General features: G+C 43.3%; 1 protein-coding gene across 3 annotated transcripts; it reads right to left on the bottom strand.

The window, feature by feature from the left end:
- Positions 1-6,670: 6,670 nt before the first annotated feature.
- CD274 (CD274 molecule) lies at positions 6,671-27,499 on the bottom strand. Of its 3 annotated transcripts, none has more exons than XM_054033255.1 (8): positions 27,367-27,499; positions 16,798-16,866; positions 15,697-16,050; positions 14,140-14,433; positions 11,512-11,622; positions 9,721-9,777; positions 8,988-9,053; positions 6,671-7,853 (listed from the first exon to the last, which is right to left on the bottom strand). In XM_054033255.1, the coding sequence occupies exons 2-8, from the start codon at positions 16,850-16,852 to the stop codon at positions 7,831-7,833; spliced, it is 960 nt and encodes a 319-aa protein (XP_053889230.1). In that variant the 5' UTR covers positions 16,853-16,866; positions 27,367-27,499; the 3' UTR covers positions 6,671-7,830. The 3 variants fall into 3 exon arrangements, 2 of the variants coding, with proteins under 2 accessions (XP_053889230.1, XP_053889231.1); XR_008445545.1 differs by having other exon boundaries at positions 7,829-7,853; positions 11,522-11,622; XM_054033256.1 differs by lacking the exon at positions 16,798-16,866.
- Positions 27,500-27,813: the final 314 nt, after the last annotated feature.

The following is a 27,813-nucleotide window of genomic DNA, read 5'->3' as shown; positions in this document are numbered from 1 at the left end:
TTGAGATATGCCTAAAGAACTAAATTAAATTATTAAAAAGTTCTTTCAGCTCTGATCCTGACATAGGCCGTGTTTGGTGTTAGCCCAAAACTGATTTTGGGTGTGTAGTTTGTAAAATTGGAGGAAAAGTCTTTCAGCCAGTTTTGGCCTAGGCAGGCAAAAAAATGTTTTCCCACTAAGTTAAAATAAAATAAATAAAATAATAATAAACAACAACAACAACAATAATAATAATTAATAAACCCCCATTGTAAACAACTAAAATGTCATCATTGGTAGTTTGTACCACCAACATACACCACCTAGGTACGGTGTGTGGGGTTTGGTGGCCCTCTTTACCTAGGGTTGCCAATCCTCCAGGATTGTTCTGGAGTCCCCAGGAATTAAATATTAATCTTTAATTAAAAATTATGTCATATGATGAAACTCCAGGAATATGTCCAACCAAAATTGGCAACCCTATCTCTACCAACTTGAGGAAAAAAAAAAAAAAACAGTCAGCCACACCCAACTCTGTTTTATGCAAGCTCTTTCATGCTTCTGCCACATTGTAGTATGGGCAGAACGCCCTACTACAATGTGCTTCTATAGTGTGGTGTCATTTAAAATCTATGGAGTCAGGCAGAGTAAGCTTGTACAGTTGCCAATATTGTATTTCAAAAATAAGGGACTGTTTTCTTAGCACTTTTGCCCCACTCCTCCTGATAGGATTATGATCATTAACATTATTAATTATTATTAATAATAATAATTAATCATTAATATAATAAGTAGTATTCACCTACATTTGCCAGGGCTATTTCTTGCTGCTTTTTGCAAAACTCAGCAACTCCCACTCTTGTTGTACAGAGATGGAGAAATCTTTGAAGGATAACTGGAAGTTTATGCAAATTTGGAGTTCATTTTTAATTAAATCTATGCTGCGTCTGTTCTGTGTGTCAGACCATTTATTCCCCATTAATGAAAAAATCCTGTCTACAAATGCATTTCATCCTGATACACTATGTACAAACTACACAATTTGGAACTAGTTTTTCAAGTTTTCTTTTCCACACTTCTGAAACACATACATCCATTTTTCACTGATAGATTTGGAAATGTCATTTCATGATGTTTTGATCACAACTCGACTGGTGCAGAATTCCTCATAGAGCTAGTCCATGTTTCTGATTTCCCTCATTTGAGTGCATCTGTTATGTCCTCATGATCTGAGAAACTAAGCTTCTCAGAGACCCATGGGTTTCAGCTTCATCACTGCATTGTCAGTAGAGAAATCAAACCATTTATCAATGTACAAAAGCAGAATCATAAACCTTAATGATGGCTTTCTTTACCTTCGCTTTTTGTTGTAATAGTAGCTTTCTTTTCAGTTGTTTGGCTTGGAATCCAAAAAACAAATCCTCTTTCCGGTTCAGCATCTCCAGCTTAAAAATGGCACATTTCCGCATACACGTCAGTCAGCAATGCATAGTTTTGATGCCTCCAAGTTTCTCACAAGTATATCAAAGACACAAGACGCGTTGCTGGAAAAAAACGCATGCAGGCATCCTCTCCATCTTATATGAACATGTTCTTTAATGCTACTGGTCAAGACTCCTGTAATGACTTGAAATAGGCTGTAATTGCTGGCCAGTTTCTCAAAAGTCGATCAACTCCTGGGTTAAAGGATAGCCATCTTGTACTCACATGTGGCACTACTTCTTTCCATTCAGTGTCAACAAACTCAAAACTCTTTGGAGTTCTCTGCATATTGCGGACACAGAAAAATTGCTGTAAATTTTCAACACAATTGTTTCTATGTCAACCGACAGCTGAGCACTCACAAGTTTGCAGGTATTGTGGGCTAAGTGTGCAGGGCAGTTTGCCTTCAAAATGAAGTCATTATTTGTACATAACAACTGATACACCTGATTGTGTTTGCCATAGTTCATATTTGCATTAACAGCAGAGTATGCAGTAATGCAATTAACATTAAGCTGGTATTTCTCTAGGCAGTTCAAACTAGCATGATAAATGCCTTTTGCAGATTCATCACCATCTTCATAAAAATCGAGCAGCTTGAACTGAACGCCATCTGTTATGGTGAAATATTGCAGGCACATCGGAAAATTCTTCCTATTACCCTTATGTCACAGGGTCAGTGCAGGCTTTCCCACTTTTGTGTCTGCACCCTGTGTTTAGGCTGGTATAATAAAAAGTCTTCCACGCCTTCCTTTTGTTGGACCACCCAAGTGTCTTTATTTACAGCGTTCCCCGGTCTCCCAGCAGCTAGAGCCCCACAGACCCTCCCCAGGGTCTCCTGCCTTTGATGCTTCCTCCTTTGGTAAGGAGACAGCAATACTACCCTCCTATCTCCTCCCAGCCTAGCATCCTCACTGAGGGTTTTTATAGCCTTCCCGGGCCTCAGCCCAGCTGTCAGCACTCAGCTCAGCATGTTCCTCTGAGCAGGCCCTGATCAGGACTTGCAGCTGGGCTCACTGCTTAATACCTGTGTCTCTGCCCTGGCCTCCTGGCCAGAGAACAGACTGCAGCCAGCATTTTCACAGGGTTTTAAAGGGGGTCTTACCCCTGCCCTGCCACACCTTATTTGAGGCATTGGTCGCTACAGAGAAATACATGTGCTGTTCTGGTAACGGTGGTAATAAATCCCGTAAACAATCCCCCACAGACATTGTGGCTAAAACATCAATCACGAATAGCTTTGCTTTGGTTCTTACACAACACAATTTGTTCTCAATATTTGAATCATGAAACATTTCACTGGCAAGCTTATTACCACAGTGCATGTTGTTATAATTTAGGCTGTGTTTACCTGTGTGGTAAACAGTTGTAATTACACATGCTGCAATTCTGTCACTTTCAGTGTTTGAAGAGACAAAGAATTTGCTAATATTTGTCATGCCTTTGGCCTGTGTGTTTTTCTTATGTCTATCAGTTGCTGCGTGCTGCTTCAGGTCAGTTTCACCTCTATGCCTGTTAGTGGATTCATGCTGGCACAAAGTTCAAAAGGCTTTACCAGAATTGCATGTGACAGATTTAAAATTTTTTTCTGTATTTTTCTTCCCATTGCCTTTTATATCTACACAGTTTCTTCATTTTTTTCTGTTTATGTTTAGGAGGAATGTCTGGTGTTCCCGATGCTTCACGCATAATTGCATCGAATGTTTTCCTGACCGCGTTTAAAAGTGTGCTGTAGCTAATGTTAGCCGCTAATAATATGACTTCCAAATACTAGTTCCACTATAGCCAGAGGTTCCTGAACTATGGGGCATGGCCCCCTGGCGGACGCAATAAGGTTATTGGGGGGCAGAAAGACCTGATGGGGCCACACTGAAAGGCTGGAATCAGGAGGGAGCTCTGTCCGGCAGGGGAAACAGACAGGGGTCTGTGCAGGTGGTATTGGCTGCCAGGACCAGGCTCCCTGCCCACCTCGCTCCCCCACTTCTGCACTTCTGTAGCCACCAACCAGCAGTTATGCTCCTCTGTTGGGGATGCTGACAGAGACTCTGCAAGCAGGGCGGCTACACCCTGGGGAGTACTGACTTCCCTGTCAGAGAGAGCCCCTTCCTGACCCTGGCCCTTCAGCACAGATCCAGGGCACACAGCCCTGTCCACTTGCCCTGCCGGACAAAGACTGTGCAGAGAAAGTGGAGGGGGCTGTGATCAAGGGCTGGAATCAGCAGGGGCCCCTGTCCAGCAGGGGGCCACTACTCTCAGGTGCATCTTTCTCCTCTGGACCCTGGCCCTTGACCTCAGCCTGGTCTGCTTTCCCTGCGCAACCCTGAAGAGCCAGGGTCGGGAGTGGAGTGGAAAGATGTACCATCGCTTCTCAGCAGTCTGTGAGATAAGATCAAGTGAGTACTGGCCCCCTGCTGTTGAATTATAGGATAAAAGGCATCCCATGCTGATTTTGTATGGGACAGGCAATTTTCTATTTAAATAAGGGATCTCCCTTGTAATACGGGACTATTGGCAATACTAATGTCACTCCATAGCATCATAATACTTGTCCTTTTTATTTTCCTCCCAGGGTAAAAGCTATAGAAATTAAACTAAAATGTTTTGTTAGTACAAAATTAAGGTTGCAAATATAAACACACAAAGTCAGACAATGTAAAAATGGTAGTGCCATGAGAACACATTCTACAAAAGCCCCTTGTATGACAACAAGGAACTGTACATTGGCTGTGTGATATTATTTTTAGATTTATTGAATTGTTTAGGAAAATGTGGCCAGCAAAGGGAAATTAGATGCACTCTGCTGTTTAACTTTAACATGCCAATAGCTGTTGCTGTACTGAAAGAGAAATTCAAAAACACAGAGTCCAGCTTGGATGAGCAGCACCACACTGCACTGAACTAATCTTTGCATGTAAAAGAGGATTAGATGCTTTTCCAAGGAGTGGGACTGGGGATGTAGACCTCAGTCTTGCATCCTTGGAGCAAATGGGAGTTTGGCCATTGACCTTAATGGGAGCATGATCAGGGCTTTAGAGGGGCTGAGGGAGTTGTTACATTTAAAACAGTACTCACGAGTAATCAGCATGCCCATTTCCCATCCTACGCCAGCATGAGGCTCATGGTGAGTGGTGTCTGACCCCTTACATCAGCCCCATGCCAGTGGCGGTTCCCTCTGAAATAGGAGCTGCTCCTTGGGGTAATTAAGCCAGGTTTACAGCCAAAATGCACCCATGGTGCAGCCTAAAGCAGCCACACCACATTAGTGACTTTCCTGTTCTTTTTTCATGACTTCTGTGATCAGTATGACAAAAGTGGCCAGGCCTACCACATCAACAAATTCCAGTAAAGGAAGCTAGGCTCCAACTTCCTTTAAAAGGAGGAGGCGAGGGTTGTGAGACATTTTGGCCTTTAGGCCACGGGAACCTGATTTACAGCACATTGCCCTCACTGTGGTGTAGTATAGCTAGAGGCATTGGGGGGGTTTATTTTTGCAGTTGAAGTAGGGTTACCATATTTTGTGCCTCCAAATGGAGGACACTCCAGGGGACCCCGGCCCCGCCCCCAGCCCCGCCCATGCCCCCGCCCCAACTCCGCCCCCTCCCCAAAGTCTCCGCCCCCTCCCCTGCTTCCCGCGAACATTTAATTCGCGGGAAGCCTGAAGCAGGTAAAGGGGGGGGGGGAGGAGGTGCGGCCTAGGCTGGCCCTCCCGCGGCTCCAGCCTGGGTCGGCTCGGGCCCTGGGGTGCCGGCCGACCCCGGCCGACCACACCCGGCCCGCCCAGCACTGCCGGCCGGCCCCTGGCGGCCCGGCGCACCCCCCGACCCCGCGACCCCGGACCGGCTCCCGAACCGGCTCCGCGGCTCGGCGCACCCCCGCAGCCCGGCGCACCCCCCGGCCCCGCAACCCCGGACCGGCTCCCGAACCGGCCCCCAGGCTCAGCGCACCCCCGCGGCTCGGCGCACCCCCGCAGCTCCGCGGCTCGGCGCACCCCCGCAGCCCGGCGACCCCGGACCGGCTCCCGGACCGGCCCCCCGGCTCAGCGCACCCCGCGGCTCGGCGCACCCCCGCGGCCCCGGACCGGCCCCCCGGCTCAGCGCACCCCGCGGCTCCGCGGCCCGGCGGACCCCCAGGCCCCGCGACCCCGGACCGGCTCCCGGACCGGCCCCCCGGCTCAGCGCACCCCGCGGCTCCTGGCTTGGTGCACCCCCCCGGCCCGGCGCACCCCCCAGCGGCCCGGCCCGGCGCACCCCCCAGCGGCCCGGCTCCGCGGCCCGGCGCACCCCCCAGCGGCCCGGCTCCGCGGCCCGGCGCGACCCCGGACCAGCTCCGCGGCCCGGCGCACCCCCCGGCGGCCCGGCCCCCGGCACCGCGCCCCCTGCTCCCCGCCCGGCCCCGCGACCCCGGCCCGGCCCGGCCAAAGAGGCCCCGGCCGAGCCCTCCCTCCCTCCTGATTTTCCCGGACATGCCCGGCTTTTGGGGATTTCCCCCCGGACGGGGATTTGAGCCCCCAAAAGCCGGACATGTCCGGGAAAATCCGGACGTATGGTAACCCTAAGTTGAAGTGATTCACATAACCTGTTTGAGAACTAACATTTTGAAAAGAGAGGCACTCCACTTTGTTTTAAAGTTTTCCAACTTTTTCATAAAGCCATCTCTCACGAATGCTGTAGTCAGTATTTGTTCTCTTAGGAAGTCCTCAGTAAGATTCTGTGCAGGAGGACTTTTTGAATGAATAGGGTTGTGTTCACTTTAGGAGTTATTCTCCCTGAAGCAATTCACCCCAGCAGAACCTATGCACTTAAGTTTCATTTAAGCCCTATTTTGAAGGCTTAAGTGGTAGCCCTATCCACAGGACTAAATTTCACCCTATGGATTTCAGTTTGTTACAGTGCTGCAGGAAAGTTCATAAACTTTGTCCATAGGTGTTAATACCCCTTTAATTTCTTTACAGAAAAGACTTGGCTACTTTAAGTCTGAAACTAAGATTTGAGTATATCTCAAATTATGGTTTTCATGATGGGAGATTGGAAAAGGTTACTTGGAGTGACTATGAATGATATTTCAAGTTATTGTAATAACATACACACATCCTAATAAGTGTTTGTCCTTGTACCAGGCTCTTGCCATGCCAATGTAAGAAGAAAATGTTATACAAAGGGGAAGGGCTTAGGAAATAGGATTCAAAAGGAAACAAAACACCCTCTTTATTAAAAAATATAGTTTTCAATTTTATTGTAATAAATAATTCTAATAATTTATGACACAGTAAAATAAAGACACAGTAAAGACAAGTAGGTATCTTGCAAAATATAACCAAACCATAGCTTAATGATACTTAGAATCCAAAAGTGCTTCCAAAATGCATGCTAATTGATTTAATGAGAGTCTATTTTGTATCATAGAAGAGCAGACGTTCCATCTCAACTGTTTCCAAAGAGTCCACTCCATAGGCTATTCTTCTAGAAGGTCCAAAGTCTTGCTTTTCAGATGGTTGATCAGAATAGTGACCAGTTGCAAACTGGTGGTGCTAACTATATCCCTAGTAACAGTAAACAGTAGAACTTCTAACTCTCTGGAGCATCTTCAAAGGGCAAGAGATTGTCTGCTGACTTCCAACCCAAGAGGAATCATAGAATCATAGAATATCAGGGTTGGAAGGGACCTCAAGAGGTCATCTAGTCCAACCCCCTGCTCAAAGCAGGACCAATTCCCAACTAAATCATCCCAGCCAGGGCTTTGTCAAGCCGGGCCTTAAAAATCTCCAAGGAAGGAGACTCCACCACCTCCCTAGGTAGAACATCATGGTGTTGACAAGAGGGTTAAACAGCCTTTTCTCTGTTGAACTAACTAACTAACTAACTGCTCAACGTTAGCCAATATCTTAAAATCTACAGTAAGGAGAGATGGTGGCCCACATGCATGACATTCAGTCTCCTCCTTATCCTTGTATACGTCAAAGTGATGACAATTTCATCCATGGAGGCTGGAAGTGATAGCGTCTCAGTAGGGAATTTAGAGCTCAGAGAAAAATTGGAATGTTTTAAAAACAAGTATGAAATGCATTAGGGTAGGGACCTCAAGTGCATTCTTTTTTGATAGAAGTACTTAAAAAACCTGAACAACATCCACAAAAGTGCATAATGGACAAAGCAGACATGTAGGAACTTAAATACAAACAAATACATACACAGAGAGCCTGATGCTGATCAGTTTTACATCAGGATAACTCCATTAACTTCTGTGAATTTACTCTGAATTTACACTGGTGTAAATGAAAGGAGAATTAGACCAGGACATTTTAAAATAGTATTTAAAATAAAACTCCCAGAGCTCTAGAATATATTCAGTGAAGGAAGAAAACATTCTGGATTAAGTCACCTCAATTCGTACATCTGTGAAAAGAAAAAAAATTAAACAAGCATTATAAAAAAAAGACATCACCATGCATTTATGACATCATTTACCATCTTTAGTTTGACTAAAGCCAAAAGTAAAATAAATAAAAAATACATAACCGACAAAACTGCACAAATTCTGCACCATTTAGCCAATAGGGTTGAGTGGATATACATCAATGCAGAATTTGACCCAATCTTTTTAACACCAGAAGAAAATAAATAATCTCTATTGTAGCTTGTAATTGTCCAATTACTACATCATGGGCCCAATGCAGGCAAAATTTGTTCCCATTAAGGGTTTGTACCTTTTTAACTAGATCAATTTTTAATTCAGCTGTACTTATCTAGCGCAAACAAGGCCAAACTAACTGATGTTTAAAAATTAACTGACTGATGGATCATATTTTGCAATTATATTCTTGATGACTTTGGGCCTGATTTAGCCAAAATTAGTATCTGTGGCTATTGACTCACGGGAATCTCCAAGTGCGAACAGAGAAGGAGGAATTATCCTTTTACTAACTGTTATCAAATTCCAGCTTAGATGGTTGTGCTGCCCCATTCCTAAGGACAGAGTCATGTGACAAATGCATAAAAATGTAGTCCATTGACTTTACTGAACATTCTAATATTTTCTCCATGCTGCAGCATATTAACAAGGGTGATTAATGTTCAGTCACCTGGAGATAAACAACCAGCGATGGAAGAATTGTAAAGGGGTCTCATTCTGAAGTTACTGGTCTTTCCCTGCCTGGAAACTACTTTTTGGAGATCAGCCAGAGAGACCTAGAAAGATTCCCTAGAATGCAAAGATTTAAAAACAAAAAATGTAACTAACAGGTGGGAGAAAGGAAAATAGGAAGCCTCAGATCAGTAAGTCAATAATTGGGAAAGGATCCCCTAAAAATCACTGGAGTGAGGACTGGGAAGTGCTCAAAATCTGCATTTAAATTTTTAAACTGGTCTACAGGCCAGTTCTTAGTCTGTCAGTCCCTTAGTCCCTTAGCAACAGCTGCCGTTAAGCTCCAACTCCCACTGGGCTATGCCCTTTTCCTGGACATCGAAGCTGGCAGATGATTTGTACTGTGTCAAGTTTGCTACTATTTTTCCTTTTTCATCTGTACTTACTTTCTAGTTCTTCATTCTCAGGAGAAATCTCTCTGCAATTGCCCTCTTCCTCATCTGTCGATAATTCTTTTAAAATAATAAAAATAAAATAAAATATCAACACACATATAAACACATGAGTGGGCATAGTTTTTTCCCCCTCATGTATGGTCATAAATCCTTTGTAAAGAATTCTGACCATGGCATTCTAGGTAAGCTGAGTGCCTAATTGAACTGCAGGCTTACAGAAAGAATTAATGCATAAAACAGTTTGTTTTATAGAACTAAAACTAAAAATTGTTTTTCCTCTCTAAAATGCTATTCATCTGATGTAGCTTCTGGAGGAGGGAGGAAATTGAGCCATTATAAGGCATCTTAAAATGGACAATCAAAAATTGACCCATTCAAAATCACTAGTCACTTTTTTAAAGCTTGGTCTTTGCGTTTGCCTACACTTTTAGCCACAACACTAATTTCTGTTTGACAGGACTGTTTGTGTTGTAATATGTGAAGTTGGTCTAGTCTGATATTTTACTTAATTTACTGTTCGGAATATATGTTTTTATTATTTCAGAAAATAAAAGGCACCAAGTTCACTGTTTAATTATTACTGTCTAGTTATCAGACAACTTAAAAGAAGAATGCAAAATGGAGCAGAATACAATTTTGCTTAGGGTTGCCCCATTACGTAGGGAGTTCTCAATTAAGCCAGTTTCACTTGAAGCACAGCCAGTCACATGTATGCAATACTTACTTATCACTTTCACTGCTGCATTATTTGTACATGTCTCCCTGTCCTGATCTTTTCTAGCTGCAAGAGAAAAAGGAAGAATATGAAAGAAAATACTCATTTTAGATTTAGTGTTACTAAAAAAACCCCTGAAATATTTATCTAACTTATTTGCTGTTGTATATTTTTACCTCAAAAGACTACAAATTAGGTATAGTATCTACTGAAAAATCACCTTTGTCACTGTTCCAATGCAAACTTGGGGGGAAAAAACAGCTAAAATACTACTCCTTCTTGTAACTTAGGAAAAATGTGACCTTAATATCACATTTCCAGGAGGGGATCTTCTGAGACACCAAGGATTTCCCCTGTTCCCTCCTCCACTTACACTGTGTACTCCTGTTTCCACCACACTCTGACAGCAAAGGTACTGTTGATTGAACAGGGCTAGCTGCATCACCCTCTGGAGCCTGCTAACACCACTACTGACATCACTTGTGGGGCTGTTATAGAAGAATACAAAACATTTATACAGGGCCTGAGACAGACATCTTCATAACACCCTGTTATGTGGGGCAGGAGAAGGTTGTGTGAAGAGATGAACTGAGTCTGACATAGCAATGTTATGCTATCATTAACCTGATGGACTAGGAATATGCAGTCCTAATGGAGACCTTATCATAAATTTTGATGATGGAAGACATTTTCCATGTGATTTCTAGCTAGAAAGTATTTCCAGTGCTGGGGTGGTGATGGGGGAATATATTACATGGCCTGAAATAATAAAAGTTTCATAACCTTAATACCTCTACTGAGAGGTATTACTGAAAAAGTTACCACACAGCTCTGTATTATTTCCAGCTGAAGTTCATGCAAGCTGTGTGTTTATGCCTACTACATAATTTTAAAAGATTTTCTGGTGAGCCGTTAGCTCATTGCCTGGCTCAAACTTCCTCATGCATTCCTGGTCATACTGTTACAGTATGACAAACTGGTGTGGTTCTGTCAGCATAACAGGTGTGTGTCAACACTGAACCTCCAGTACTTTTCAGGTAATCTCTCTGCAACCGTTTGATCCTGAAGCTACCAGCTTTTTTAAGTCACTCAAATTAACTGAAGAAACAAAACCTAATTTAAAAAAAAAAAATCAAGAAAATGGAACAAACTAGTGGTGGCAAACCACTTTATGGGGAGGTGGAGTACCTCTTGTGATAAAATCGTCCAGATGTAAATCTCAAAAATTCTTGCAGATACCTGTTTATGGTCATTTCTATTACATTTTAGCCATGATAAAAATATAACTAGAATGCACTCATTTAGATCCCTTATAAAGTTATTGAGTCCAAGTTCAGACAGTTTTGTTAGAAGCTATAACAGAAAAGACAAATATCATGCCAGCCTAATGACATGTAGGTTCCATATCATGAGGGAAACCGAGGAACCGGAAGCAGCTTTGGCAATGCCAGCTGGGTAGGAATGCTTTCACTTCCGAATGGGGAAAGCACCACTCATAACGCTCTGCAGCATCAGCTACAGATTGACCAATGGAGATGCATTAACAACTGCCTGTAGGCAGATGAGAAAACAGTTCACTGTGCTAGGGAGATGATAAATACTACCTTAATGATTAGTATGTGGTGAGAGCAGATTAAGAAAAAACAAAGAAAGCAGGAAGGATGTGATACAAGATTAAGAGAATTTGGGGTTTCAGGGTAGTTGGAAGGAGTTGGAACAGACCATCATCAGCTGATTTCAATTCTATTGGTATCAACAAACATAACAAAAGGTGAAAAATATGGTAAAAAAAATGTATACCCTTTTTTACCCAGAGCATAAATAGAAGCGATGATCCAAAGAGAACCAACACAGCTCCAGCTGTTGCAAAATACCGTCTACTGTTAATCCTTTGACTATCTACTGGACAATCTAAAAAGGATTAAAAGAAAATTATTAGGGAAATAATCAAGTTACAGTAACCAGTTAAATTACTCAAGCGGGTTAAACTCTCTTGAATCTTAGAAATTTCAATAACACTCTTTTTTTAAAGTGTCTTATTTTCTTCTTGATTATCAATGAGTTCATGGAACTGGACAAAATGGAAAAATTTCACAAAAAATTGTCACCATTTAAAAATACAGGTTATAAATTATATAGATTTTATTTCTCTGCGATTATTCCAAAACCCAACAACCTGAGAATGTTGTTAATATTATTGAATTACAATAATTAGTTTAAGAAGTTCAAACAACTTTGATCACTACAACACATGTCCATGACTCATTACTGTGCTCACGGGAAATACAGAATCATAGTAACGTAAGGCTGGACTGGATCTTGAGAAGTCAGCAGGTCCAGCTCCTTGTGCAGAGACAGGACAAAGTAAACGTACCCCATCCCTGATAGGTTTTTAAGAACAGGTTGGACAAACACCAACAGCCTCCCTTGGAAGTCTATTCCAGAGCTTAACTACCCTTATACAGTTAGAAAGTTTTTCCTGATATCTAACCTAATCTCCCTTGCTGTAGATTAAGCCCATTACTTCTTGTACTGCCTTCAGTGGACATGGAGAACAATTGAGCACCATTCTCTTCATAACAGCCCTTAATATATTTGAAGATTGTTATAAGATTCCTCCTCAGTCTTCTTTTCTCAAGACTAAACAAGTTTTCTAAAACTATTATCATTTTTATTGCTCTCTTCTGGACTCTCCAAATGTTCCACATCTTTCCTAAAGAGTTGTGCCCAGACCTGGGCACAGTACTCCATCTGAGATCTCAGCAGTATCGAGTACAAGGGACAATTACCTCCTGTGTCATACACAGGACACTTCTGTTAATACACCCCAGGATGATATTAGTCTTTTTGAAGGCTAACATTTTATGAAGGGAGCTTAATCATTAGGGAAAAGATATACAATAGTGCAGAAACTGATTTTACACCAATCACTGCAAACCTCCATCTGAAGTTGTAGCTAACACCTCCCTGTTCACGTCACAGGTATAAACCCCCTGCTCCCACACTGCACGTTATCACCCTACTCCACGCATTTCAGAATGATATTCAAGCAGCTTATTTATTTTTGCTTTTTCTTTTGCTTCTGCTGTTATCTACTATGTATACCTTAGGGCGATTATGCACAAATTCTGGTGTGATACATTTTAAATTGAGTTCAAGGACACACCCTGATACTGCATTCCAAGCCATGTAAGACAAGTCAATAAACAGAAACTGTTTCAAACAAGGTGGAAGACAATTTAATATTTGTCTTTGCTTCTGGAGTCAGTGGTATCCAAAGAGATGCACTGGATAACACAAACGGGTCTGTGACTGAATGCCAGGGGATTATTCTTCCATAGGTGTTCAAGGAAATGGCTATCACAATAACTGCTCAGGAAACAGACTGGGGAGTATCCTTTTGGAAAGGCAGAGTTCCACACCCAGGATTACAGGGCTGGACTGTATCTCACCTGGGGATTTTGCTGTTTAAATCATTTCACTCCCTTGTTAAATACCATCACCCCTTGAGACTTTGCTCACCATAACATTTTTTCCCTCTGATGATTTATTCTAGCAGTATCCAAGGGCCTTGTCTGGACTTTTGGATTTTTGCAACCTCTTCCTTCCACTCCATTCTATGTACAGATTTTGATTCTGGTACTAATTTGTTTAAATGTAATGTAGGAATAAGGAATTGATGGCTCTGATCCCCAAACTGTACATGTTTATGATTAAGTTCTAGAGGAAGGTTTCATTTCTCGGCTCCAGCTAAACTGGGACATTTTCTACCCTCAGGTTCATACATGACTTTCACATAACTTTTAAAGCTGTGCAGAACTCTGCACCTTGAATCACCACCCACAAACTCCATGTATACTGGAAATATAAACATGGTGGAAAAACAACACTTAGCATTTTCAGTGTTTCAGAGTGCATTACAATCATGATCACATTAATGCTTATACAACCAGGGCCAGCTTCAGAGTTTTGGCCGCCCCAAGCAGCCAAAAAAAAACAAAAACAAAAAAAACCGCGATTGCGATCGTGATCTGCAGCGGCAATTCGGCAACCGTCCGCCGAATTGCCGCCGAATAGCTGGACATGCCGCTCCTCTCTGGAGTGGCCACCCCAAGCACCTGCTTGACAAGCTGGTGCCTGGAGCCGGCCCTGTATACAACCTCTGCAAGGTATTGTCTACATTTTGCATGTGGCAAACTGAGGCAGGGCAGTTCTGTGACTTACCCAGTGCCATAGAGGAAGTTTGTGTAAGAGCCTGGATTTAAAAACCCCCACAAGAGTTTCCAGCTATTAGGCCTAAAATTCAAGCCCCCAGACTATACCCATTTCTACAATATATTGCTTGGCCTTGGCTAGATTAGGAAAAGCAGGTTGTGGTTGATCCAATAGACAACCTTACAATGCATTAACATACTTAAGAAACATTACCTGGTATGATTAAAATAGCAGATGTGTTTTCTTTGAATTCTTTGTTCCAAAATATACAGTGAAATGTCTCATTAATACTTGTGTTGGTTTTAAGTGTGCTTGTCACACTATACAGTTGATCAGTTCCTGTTTCATAACTTGTGTTTGCTTTGGCACTGAAGTCTTGATGTTCCCCATTATGCCAAATGACCTCTGCCTTAGGATACCCTTTTGATTGGCATGTTAACTCCCATTCGTTGTGTCCTGCAGTCCCCTGGACAGTCACAGTTCTTTTGGTTATGTTTCTATAAGGAGCTAAACAAAAACAACAACGACACAAAAAGCTATTATAGCTATGGCGCTGACAGAAGATTGTGTGTTATTTCAGGAGGTCATGCTCTTTTCAAGCCAAAATTCTGCATGTGAGCAAATAATATGTTTTTGATGATCAAGTTAAACATCATTATTGTTTGATTCATAATTATGGTAAAAGTGGGGAAGTAGGTTTTGTACCTGGACTGATCTATTTTCATTACAGTTTTGCAACTTTTTTTTAAAGATTGTATCAACCTTCACACCCAATGCTTTCTTCAGCTGGCCTCCCCAACATCATTCTTCATTTGTTTCACTGCCATGTGTGGTAGAAAAGGGCAGAGTCATGGACTCCACCCACAGGTAGGTGTGGGGTTGGGCTGCTGTGTAAGTGCCATGAGGGTACCTCAGAATGGTCAGTGGAGGCCTCTTTGGATGCTGACCCCAAGTGGATAATTGGGGTCCTACAGATTCTGCATCATACATGCACCAGAACCCACAATTTATCCCATAGCTCCCATTAGCATTTGTGGGAATTACTTGCATAAATATCTGTGCATCAAAGTAATATTAATATTCCCCCTAGTCTACATGTTTTCCACTGTATCTTTGTGGGAGAACAGTTTGTAGTGAACTTTGCATTCTTGATACTGAATAAACTCTTGTGCAGGACTGCAAGGTTCAACTTACAATATATACCTAGCAGTACTGAGACAAGCAATCCATAGTTTTTCAGAAAGAAAATGAGGCCAACATATAACTTGTATCGGGGTCACAGCCTGGGGCAAGAGGTGTCAGCATCATCCCTGTCCAGAGGAAGGGAATCCATTCGGTATTTTGCCTTTCCTCTCCCCTACCTCTGCAGGATTATTCCTCTTCTCCAGAAGGCAAAGCTATGGGTGAGAAGGGGCAATAGAGGGAGGTTAGAGTGTCCTCAGTGTGACCAGGAGGTAGGATGTGCTCAAGGAAACCTGAGCACTTTTGCACAAGAAGTGCTCTGCCTAATCTCCACCTCCCTCCTTACCCTCCAAATGTAAGTGAGAGAAGGAAAGGATGAGCAGCACTTGCTCTCTCGAGTTGAGTTGACAATGCTGTAATGCAGAGGCTTGAGCTAGATCTTACACACATTGTGAATACTAGTTACAGACCAAGAGCCAAATGTCACCCTCCGGCATTATTGCCATCCCTATGAAGTCAGTGAGGGGAGACTTGTAACTGGATAATGCAGTAATAAACTGATTTCCACTATCTGGAAAAAATGCTTACCTTTTACTTGCAAAGTGATCGTCTTGTAGTCAGCTCCCTCATAGCCAATGAGACAGAGGTAAGTTCCTGCATCTGTAGGTTTTACACTGGTGATCTGAAGCATAGACTGTCCCAACTGCAGTTTATCTTTCAACAAATTTACTCTTCCCCTGTAGTTGCTGTGTTGGTTATTAAAGTTTTCCTTTCCTTTGTGAAGTTTGTAAACCTCTTTTGTATGTTCCTCTTTTTTCTCCCAAATGACACTTAAATCTTGAAGCTTTAATTCACCATTCACTCGAAACCTGCATTCCATGGTCACGTTGCTCCCATATTCTACAATGTACTGTGGCTGGGGAACTTCAACTGTGAATAAAGCTGGAAAACAGAATTCAGAATAAAACTTCTTTTCCAAAAAGAACATGGATTATATTTTACCAACCGTGTACATACATTTCTGTGTGTCTAATTTATGCACACAAAACATCCACAGTGTCTGTGTGCAAGTTTGGCATTTGTGCATGCACATAACCAGTTAGGTACCTAACTGGCTATTTACACCTGAGTTGCACACACACACACAAACACACACACACACACACACACACACACGATATTTGTATACATAAACTAGGTGTGGGTGTCCTCTTGGTCCCTATTTTCAGTACACTGTGGAGAAGCTTGTACCACTGCTGCCTGTTACAAGAGTGCTCTATATTTGTATATATGTAAATAGTTGCTAGATAAAGTGCCAGCAGATGACACTGAAGAATATGTAGCATAGTACTTGGATTTGTAGACCAATGGAACTTGCACACTGCAATGTCTTCCTTTGTGAGCTCTTTACAAACACACACCCCCCACACACTGTTTTGTGGATACACTGAAACTATTATGGATACCTATGGAGCTGTGCTCTCCCCGCTTCTTTTACTCCTACTTGCAAGTCTACACAAACACTGCTGCCAGCTACATCAGTCTAGCCCTTTTCAAGCACACACATTTGGCTTAACCTTTAAATGATAAAGAACAGTGTTTTTTTACCTACAGTTTAAAAAAACTAAGTTGCAAGGTATATGTCCATACATTGAAAAAAAAACCTAAGCAAATATTTCTGCTTCTTACCATTTAGGAAATGCCAGTGGGACACGAATATACACAAAAGCAATGCATTTTCCATCTTGCAGAAAGAACCTAAAATGATACAAAATCCTATTATGGTGTGTTTTCTAATATTACACTATACACTGTACTTTAGCCAGGCAGAATATAGTAGCTGGACATAGGTATTGAGTTCTACTATAAACAGATATATGCCAGATTGCCACAAGGTACATCAGAAGTCTAGTACTGTATCTGTGACTATGGAGGAAATTGCAAATATTTTGGTAAATCAGGTAATAAAATCCTTGTTCTGCTCCAGCATACAGCTGTGTCAACTTCTGGACAGCAGATTTAAAAATAAATAAAAAATAAATTCTCACATTCATCCATCATTTGTAATGTAACAATACATTTTTCATCAATTTATGCCACAAAGTAAGTGCTCATACACAGACATTGGTTAAAGTAGATTTTAGTAGGGAACTCTCACTGCACTAGCCAATGAGGAGGGAGGAAGTTATCTGGGAACATTATTCCTCCAAACCAAAAAGAGGAAGGAAAAATTCTCCCTTATTTTAACCCAGCATGAAACATATCTGCTGTCAATAGAGCTAGTTGAATGATACAAAACCAGAGTGTGAAGGTTTGTATTCTGAATGGTTGTTAGGTTTGCAGTTCACATATATTCATAAATACAGATTTCAGTTCACACGTCTGGAGAACAGGAATATGCATATTTGCATGGGAATAAGATTATTCCCCTACCTTAAAAGTTTCAGTCATCCAGTCAGGGAGTAGAAACAATACTGTAGCATCAGGAGTAGCCAGATGAAGAGACAAGACCACACTGTTTAAAAATCCACAATTCTCCTCTAATGTATCTGAAGCTTTCTCACTGCAATGCCTGTCCCCCTGCAGCAGACTACCGACACTGTACCACCAGAGAACACTTTCAGTTCCTCCAGCTTCCCTCAAAACTAAACCCACCTGCAATCTAGAGCATGTGGAAAAGAAACCCATTAAAGCACCATGAGACCAAACACAGACTGCAAACAGCACATAGCAAAAATGAATGCCTTTCAAATAATCCATAGCCTGAAAAACATTTGCGTAAGATCTTTGGTGAACGATCCATGAACAGGAAAAAAAATAAATAAATAAAGAGGACTAAATTTAATCAGATAGCGTCTTCCTCACAAACACCGTGACCAACTCCAGCTCTCAAGATTACAAGATTCAGAGTTAGCCAACATGATGTCCATTAGTAACACCTCACACATACATACACAGGAAAAACTCCTAAATAAACCAATACACGACATTCATGTCTTACAGGTAATTATCATGTGAGGCATATCTAAGGCACGTCAATTAAGTCACAGTAACATATTCTGTTGCGAAAAGTGAAATTCACTTCATCTGTATGAAACCTAAAGTGAAGGTTGAGGGGTTTGGCAAGCAAAAATCCATCCCTTTGACCCAAGCTGAAGCACATACTAATTTATGCCCAAAGGCTATTGGCTCTGCACATCAGTTGTGGACTGAGTTCTCAGCCCCTCCCCGGCCCACTTTGTCTTGTCTCCCCAAGCTACCCCTGGCAGGACTGGCATTAAAGAACTCCTCTACACTACAGCATGCATGGGATGCATCCTGTGTGGCTGCTCTTCTGTTGAAACTTCCTCTTCACATCTGCAAAGCAGGAGATCTTTACATCTTGTGAATATATACAGCTGTGAACAAAGGTAAAGTCTGCTAATCTTGACACAAAGATACAGGGCTGGCTCTGGCTTTTTGGCCGCCCCAAGCAAAAAAGGAAAAAAAAAAAAAACAGGGCGGCCAGAACGGCAAAGCAAAAAAAAAAACCTGCGGCGCAGCTGGAGTGCAGGTGCAGGGGGACCGGCTGGGGTGGGGGAGAGGGAGGGAAAGGGGAGCAGACAGGAAAGAGAGAGAAGGGGGCTGCCAGGGCTACAGCAGGGGCACTGCCATGCGGCCCCTCCTGCTGCGCCGCCTCCTGCTGCCTGCCGCGAGGGCTCCACTCTGGTCGGCGGGGAGGGAAGGAAGAGGACTGTCCTGCAGGGCGCTCTGGTTCTCCGCGCCGCCGCCCCCTACAGGGCGGCCGGAGCGGAACAAGAACAAAACAAAAAAGCGGACGTGCCGCCCTAGGATTGGGCAGAATGCCGCCTCGTTCAATCTACCGCCCCAAGCACCAGCTTGCTCAGCTGGTGCCTGGAGCCGGCCCTGCAAAGAGACCATCCCTAAAAAATGCCTCTTTACAATAGGGTCTGCAAATAACTTTCTGGGCCAGGAGGGAAGGGGGTATATAGGCTGGCCTAAAAAGAGGCACTGCAGTTGGCTCCATACCACAACACTTGCCAGAAATGTCAAGCTGGTTGGAATAATCACACAGAGAACAAGAGATAAAAGTAAGGGAGTACTAGGTTTGAGAGAACTGGCTGCCCGCTCTGCTGAAGGAAGGAATTAAATCCAGGGACTGGGAATCGCAGCCTGAAGAGAGGGAAGGTAAAGTGGAGCTTCTCTGTGATGGAAAAAATCAGACTAAGACTGTTCATCTGCTCAGCAGATGGGAAGAGTGGGGCAGGTTTCTCTGGAGTATGGAAAAATCTAGAGATCAGCTGAATCTTATGAGTGTTTTCCTCACTCTGTTGGAGTTTACAAAGTCTTTGGAAGGCTGGTCAGTGAATGAGACTCTCCAGGTCTCTCAACGGGAAAGGAGAAGGGTCAGAAGCAAATTAGAAAGGAGTTTTGTTCCTTCTGAAACTGAGTCCAATCTTTGCACAAAGGGGCATTTGATCTTTTTTCTCTGTTTGCACTATTATTTAATGAGAGATCTCTCCTGAATGTGCTTGGAGATGTAGCTTCCTTTTGGCTCCTGGTGTGTCCACTCAGTCCTCTTCTTGCACACTTATGGAAACAGGTCTTGAAGCCCACCTCTTACATCACAAATACAAGCAGGAATTAAGTATTAAAAATGATGCAAATGTGTAGGAGGGCAGACTTGTAAAACTGTGAAGAAAAAAAAAATCTACCAGCTCAAAATCTGCTTCCCTGTGCCTCCCCACCCCTCCCACCTCCGTATCTAAAAGCGTGAGTTACTTTTCTCACCCGTCAGACCAAAAATTACTCACTCCTGGATTAACTGATTTTTACAAGTCTTACGTGGGAGTGTAAACTACAAAAAAAGTACTGCTAATGTTAACTGCATATGCTAGCTTCATTTCAAAAGGGATACATTTCTAAGTACACATTTTAATCAAGAAGAATACCCTAGGCTCAAATCCCACAGTCCTTATTCAGCCTATACTCAGCCAAAATTCCCATCAGTGAGTTTGTGTGAGTACGGAGGACTACAGGATTTTTTCTTATATATTTTTAGATCCCCAAGTTTCATACCCACATAAACTGCTATAGAAATTGGCAATGCTTTTATTAAACTACCTTTAGGTTTTGCTTAAGAAATTAGGCATCCATAGTAGTTATCTACCTTCCTAGGTATATATTGATAAGAGTTTACCATTTACTTAACTCTTTTTTTTCTTCAGCATTCTAGTTGTATTTCAATATTAAGCTGATAATTAAGCAAGCGTATCTGCTATTGTGCTGGGGTATAACACATGTCTGGGCCTTGACAACACTGTAGATTTGAGGGCATGGAGCGTGCTGAGAAGGCTCAAACCTCTTTCTCCCACACTTATTGACTGGATTCAGGGCCCAAGCAGGAAAGCATTAAGGGTCTGGAGGTCAAGGCAGCTGGAGCTCATGAAGCAAGCAGGCCTGAGCTACGTGCCAGGCAGGAAGAGGATTTGAGGAGCCAGAGTAGGATGCTCTGATAACAGGCAAAGGAGAGTGTGGCATAAAAGCTCAGAGTGAAAGGTCTGTTTCTGGAGTATGCTTGTACCCTAGAAGGAAAGAACTTCATTTTGGGACAGGTTGTTCCTGTGTTGAGAACAATCTGGGAAGGTTGACATATGAACTTGGAAGCGCCTACCCTGTGGAACACACAAAGGAGGTGACTGTTGAAATACAGAATCCCTTAAGACAAGAGACCTGCTATTGTAATGCACCAGAGGTGGGAAAAAGTTTCACAGGATGTTTTCCATAGGGAAACAAACTAAAGTCCAGGACAGCTCACACTGCATATAAAACAGACAGCAACAATCATTATGGAGCTTGGTCCTGCTCCAGTTGAAGCTGACAGACGTACTCCTATTGACTTCAGTCAGAGCAGCCTTAGGCCTTAAATGTTAACCTAAGCTTTTTAGGGCAATGACTGTCTTTTTATTACATAGCTGTACAGCACCTAGCACAGTGCCCGCCCCAATATCTGACAAGCACTTACAGGTGCTACTGGAATACTAATACTAAAAAATGATCACAACCCCAAATATTCTAAGTTACCAATAACTATATGTTACACCTCATGATTTCTCATAAAGAGTCATAGAACACAGATATTGTGCCCAATTCTTCTCTCATACAAGTTTTATGTTGCTGTAACTCCAATGACTTCACTAGGGAAACTTCTGCAAAAATTTCCCAGTGTTGCTAATAGTGGTTCAACTTCACCAGAGGTGGTAATGCTTGGAATGTTAGTATAGATAACGTTTTAAGCCTCATTCATCTAACCACGCTCAGAGCAAGGTTTGATCAACAATGCTTGGAATGCTGGTGGCAGCCAGTGCCCCGTCTACACTAGGGCTCCCAATATTGCTAACATGGGGTGGTGCTGAACTGCTGTTAGCAATGGTGAGAAATTTCAGCAGTGTTTGTGTAGACTTGCAAGTACAGGTAAAAGAAGCGGGGAGAGCACTGCTCCCCCTCCTCTGGAAAAAACAAAGGGAGAGCTTTCCCCTCCTCTCCATTGCTTGGGGGGAACAAAGCTCCCCCACAACTTCCTCTTCTCTTTGGCTGGGACAGTAAGAGCTTCCCCTCCTGTTTCAATATACTTTAACCAGTGTTTGTAACTGAGAGAAAACTGGGTCCATTATGTTAAGATCAGAGGAACAAAAAGCTCCATCAACTTCATTAGCTTTCTTGTACTGTGGTTCTTTAAACACTACAGGGTGAATAGGGCACAATTAAATGTTAAAGATCATAGTCTGATTGGATTTATACTAGTATAACTAACAAGCAACTCCATTTGGCTGCAGTGATTACTCTGGATTTACACCAGTAACCCAGCATAACATGACATTTAAAGCACTGTCACTTTAAAGGGCACCAGTTTGTTGTTTTTGTAGAGATCAGGGTATGTGTATGAGAACAAAGGTTGAATTCACAGGAAACCACCTTTAAAGGTCATCTAACACAGTGGCAAGTATTTCTTTGCTCCCTACCTGTTGTGACATCTAGCCACAGTACAAATGTAAAGAAAGAAATACATAGATATAGGTCAGTGTTTAACCTTGTTACTGTAAAGTGTGGGAGAGGCATAGAAAGTCCTATAGAAACAAGTGAAAAAACAGAACCATTTGAATATACACATTCAAGTACTGAGTAATCTGAAAGTACCCAAGGAGTGGTTGAGGGGGTGGATTTTTGTGAATAGCTAGACAGAACTAGGAACTGCTTGCACTAGATTCTTTTGCAGTTAGAAAACTGTTTAATGATATATAGGGCCGTCCCTAGCTATTCTGGGGCCCTATGCAGCCCCCACGCGGGGGGGGCAGGCCTCTGCGGGGGAGGAGCAGGGGGGCTGTCCCCAGGCCTCCGTGGGGGGACGGGGCTGGCTTGGGAGACAGTGGGAAACCACCCCCCAGCACTCACTCACAAACCTGGCACAGCTGGGGCCGGGTTTGCACTTCCCGTAGCCGGTGAGTGCACCCCCACCCTGCTGCAGAGCTCAGGGGAGTGGGGGCGGGGCTGTGGCAGAGCAGGGGCGGGAAGAGGCGAGGCTGGGGTGGGAAAGGGATGGGTGGGAGCGGAGCAGGGTGGGGGCCCTGGGGAAGAGCCAGAACAGGGTCTGGAGCAGCATGCAGCTGTGCAGGGCATGAGGAAATTTGGTGCCCCAAATTTCCTGGTGCCCTACGCAGCTGCGTACTTTGCATATGGGTACAGACTAGGGTGACCAGCTGTCCTGATTTTATAGGGACAGTCCCGATTTTGGGGTCTTTTTCTTATATGGGCTCCTATTACCCTCCCAACCCCTGTCCCGATTTTTCACATTTGCAGTCTGCTCACCCTAGTACGGACAGCCCTGATGATATACAATAGAACCTCAGAGTTACAAACACCAGAGTTTCCAACTGACCAGCCAACCACACACCTCATTTGGAACTGGGAGTATGCAATCTGCAGCAGCTGAGGAAAAAATAAAGACTTAAAAAAAAAAAAAAAAAAGCAAATACAGTACAGTACTGTGTTAAACATAAACTACTAAAAAAAATAAAGGGAAAGTTAAATAAAAGATTTGACAAGATAAGGAAACTCTTTCTGTGCGTGTTTCATTTAAATTAAGATGGTTAAAAGCAGCATTTTTCTTCTGTATAGTAAAGTTTCAAAGCTGTATTAAGTCAATGATCAGTTGTAAACTTTTGAAAGAACCACCATAATGTTTTGTTCGGAGTTACGAACAAGCTCCATTCCCAAGATGTTTGTAACTCTGCGGTTCTACTGTATTCTTTATATAAAGACATAAAGCCAGTTTTGCACAGTGAGGGACAGATCCTGCTCTTCTGTAAGTTTGTACATCTCCATTGAGTTCAGTGGGAGTTACATGCACTTAGCAAAGGGAAGAATTGTGCTCTTGGTGCTCAGAAATTGGAGATGGTTGAGAAAACTACACAAGATAAGAATTTTACCTTATGTGTTGCAAGCAATAAATACTTCAGAAAAACTTCCCCAGGAATGCAATTTCAGTGAGGGGTGGGGTGAATCGTATTAAATGAAAGTGTGAATGAAAAACAAAGACAGGATGTGTAAACATTGACCAATATACACACCATGGAAGTACACACTGTGCTTCAACATACTTTATTAAATATAAAAGTACACTTATACACGTCTGTAGGCATACTGACAACAATTAAATTCACATAGGGATATAACAAAAATTAATATACCAGTCTGTAAATAAGCGTCCAGTTGAATCTCTATTCCACTCTGCTCTATGCCTTCAGACCTCACCAGGAGCCATATCATATAGATGGCTTTTTCTTCAGCAGGCCCTGAATGTCTACAGAGAGGGCTATTTCAGATGATCTAAAGACTATGCATAGACCCTAAGATTACCTTTAAGAGTGCAGATACTGACTGATGGATATACACATTGAAGTATGTTATTGTGCTGATAAAATAGGTGTGAATTTTTAAAATATTGATTCTATCTTTAGAGGTGAGACACATGCTTGAAGCATAAGTTGCTGTGTGGATGATGCCACACCATACATCAGGACAAGCTCTCTTATCCCATTAATCAAGGGTCTAATAACGTGGGGTATGGAGATCTCTCAGCTCCCATTAAAAACAGTGTGAACTGAGCACACTATGAAGGAGGTACGACACCTTGCTCGACAGGCTGTAAATGAGGAGGCTGCTTTCGTGTCCACATCTACCCTGACAGTTCCTTGTCATTCTCCTCCATTAATGCTCTCGCTCTGCCCCTTCCAAACATCAAGCTGCATTTTTTAGCCAAGTAGCTTCATTTTCAAAGTATTTAATTAGACCCATCCTAATGGCTCAGTGTTTCTTTCAAGGTGCAGAGCACCTTCTGTGTGATACTGAATGCCTTTGACTCCTGTTGCTGTCATGAGAACTGAAGATACTCAAAACCTGGCAGGACTGGACTCCAGTGCTAATGTGTCTACTTTGCTGTCCAAACTTTTAGGGCCAACTTCCTTTCTGTTGAAACAGTGGGAAACTCCTGAGTAAATCTATTGCCTTCAACAGATCCTGCCCCAAAAAGCTGACAATTGAAGGGTCCAGTTCTGCAGACCTTGCTCGCCTGACTAGTCCTTATTCATACAAGTAGGCCTGGGAAAGTCAGTGGGACTTTTCTCATGAGCAAGATCAGCCTTAACAAGAAAGAGTGCAGACAAAGGTGACTGGAAGGACTCCAACTGACCTTTTTGCTTTTCAGTTTTTAAAATTGTATATCTTGACTGGTTTCTCTAAATAATACTAGGTGAACTATCAGAGTTACTGTGATGGGCACAAGGCACTAACCTCATTCAGCTGCCCATGCCTTCCTTTGCACAATTGCTCAGGGTTGGGAAATAGAGGGTAGAGAATGCCTCTGGGGAGGGTATCCAGATGTCATGGAACTTGGATAACCACCACCGACTCATGTCTAGCTTCCTTGTTAACTGCTTTCCTTATGTATTGTTTTCTAACTATAGACATTATGCATCAAGGAAAAGATCTTGTTGATGGGAGTTACAGCGCTTTACAGTGGCAAGTACTTTGTGCTATCATTTATGAGCAAAACATTCAACCTAACTAATGGGGCAAATAATTTAAAACTTCACCATCAGCAGGTTCTTTTATTTTTTTGTATATAACATACGTAAATTAAAAGCATCCTATATTCAAGTTGTGTTCAGGAGATTTTCCTGACTCTGATATCTTATCCCTTTTTCCACATCATATTCCTAATCAAAATCCATGCTCAGAATAGATTTAAGAGATTAATTCCCCTATAGAATCTTTTAAAATTGTCTTTGATGTAGATGAAAAAGGTGCTTGGCCGAAAACAAAACAAAAGCATCTGAACACACGTGGATGCAGAACTAAATACCAAAGCCTTTGTCTTCAAGGCTGTCAGGTTGTGACAGTTTAAAGAATCAGTTCTGCATTCTTTATTTAGGCAAGACACCTACACAAAAGGGGAATTTTGTGATTAACTGGACAGTAGAGTCCATTAATGATTGCAGAGATGTGTCACTAGGCTGACCCAAGAAATATTTTGTCATTTACACCCACTCAAAGCCACCTCCTTAAATGTGGAGATGGATTGTCCATGTGCTTCAGATGGCATAGGCGACGACTTTGTGGGAAAACCCACAGAAAAAAATTAGTGGGTGCTTAGCATCCACTGGCAGCCAGCCCCCCACTCTCCTGTCCCAGTGCCTCCGGCCTGCCGGGGGCCCTGCCGATCAACACCTCCCCCTGCCTTTCAGCTGTTGAGCGCTGTGCAGGAGTCTCTGGGAGGAAGGGGGAGGAGTGAGCAGGTGTGTGTGGGACTTGGGGCGGAGCAAGGGGTTGAGCACACACACACCCCACCCTGAGGAAGCCAGCGCCAATGTCTGATGGAAACTGATTCCATCACCAGAATAGCAATAAGATGGCTATCTGAAGGCACACAAAAACAAGGCCGCCTGAAAACAACATGGCAAAGAGCTGTGGAAGCTGAGCTGAAAAACCTGGAGCACAGCTGGGGAACCATTGAAACAGACAGGAGTGGAGGAGCTTTGTCACTGCACTAAATGCCAAAAGTGTAACGAGAACTTGAGGATGATGATGATGATGTTGATGATGAAAGCCACTTCCTTATTCAAGGAGTATTTGTAAATTGGAAGGTAGGATAGGCATGTAGCATGTGGTGGCATTTTGCACAGATATAAGGCTATAGGTCAGAGAACGGACCATGCCAGCTAATTCAGCACAGATTAACAGTCGCTGGGAATGTGTCAGGTAGGGTAACCCAAAAATATTTTGGCATTTACATCCCCCCCCAAATCTCCTACTTATTCAAATTAAGAAATTACAATTACACCAAGAGGGACTGAGGTAACAATGAATATATAGTTTTATAAAATTCAGTCTAATTTATTTTGGGGAAATTTCTCAAAAAGGCAAACTCGTGTTGAAGAATTTTTTAAAAATAAATCAACGGTGTGCCTTTCAACAAGGAACTTGGATCAAGAACAACTTCAGCCTTGTAGTATCCCCCTGGGGACCAGAAAGGAGGGTAGCCCTCACCCCCACCCCCTGCAGAGTACTCTGTGACCATTGCCAAGGACACAGTAAGGTCCCCTATGGTCATCATGCTTTTCCCTCCACGGAGGAATGGTTAGTGCGTCTGCCCAGTAGTGGATCCATCCTTCTCTGTGGGGCTAAAATCCATGGACACGCCGCAGGCGGACATCCGTGTACAGCCAGGTCCCCGGTATCCTGCACAGGCTGCACGTTCAGTTTTGTTGTTTACACGGAACAGCTGCGTCAGCGTAACTATGCCCCTTTCGAAATCAAATCTACGTCGACAGACTTGATAGACAGCTCGCTAACCATAGTCGGTGCGAATTGGGTGCGTTTAGGCAAAGCCCTTCCTTCCCCGTGCCCCCCACTCGGCACAACCACAGTTTTCACGGTAGACGGGGTTCCAGGGGGAGCAGTAGGATTTGCCCTTAAATGGGGAGTGCTTTAAGTCAGTCTAAGGGGTGGGTGGGGAGCTCTCCCTCCAAATGCGAGCGATCCGGCAGCTCTCACCGTGTGTGCGGGTGAGTACAAGTGACAGCCACACACCCAGACTGCCGAGGCGCGCCGTCCTTGGCGTTCAACGCGCGCATCGCCTAGAATTGACGCGCTCTCCTGTTCGCCACTGAGTTATAAAGTTCACGCTACGGGCTTTCCTACCTTTTGGAGGTTAAGTTATAGGCTTCCTCCCCGGTGAAAGGCTGGATGACAGGCACAGCAGGCGCAACGCCACCGGCTCAGCTGGAGTCAGCAGGGAAAGCGGCAGCAGACGCGTTAGAAAATGCTCCTCCCAACTCAGCTGCCTGCCCAGGAGTGCAGTGAGAGGAGGGGAGAGGGAGATCTTCTTTCTTTCCGCTGCGCTCCACCCCCAAACTTCCCTCCTACTTTTGCTTCACGTTCCAGGAGGTTTACACGTCTCTGGGGCTTGGGGCGCGTACCCGGGGTTTGCCTCAGTGACCCTAGACGGGAAGCAAACGGAAGGGAATTCCAGCCTGACTCAGTCAGGGCCACTAAATCTCATGACTATCAGTGTCATTATGAGAGTCATTTATCCAGAACAATCCCTTTTTTTTTCTGCTTGAAAACACTCCCAAGTGAACTCAGAAT

The sequence above is a fragment of the Malaclemys terrapin genome, chromosome 6 (assembly GCF_027887155.1).
Source record: "Malaclemys terrapin pileata isolate rMalTer1 chromosome 6, rMalTer1.hap1, whole genome shotgun sequence".
NCBI lineage: Eukaryota > Metazoa > Chordata > Testudines > Emydidae > Malaclemys > Malaclemys terrapin.
This window is presented reverse-complemented; position numbering and strand designations above follow the sequence as displayed.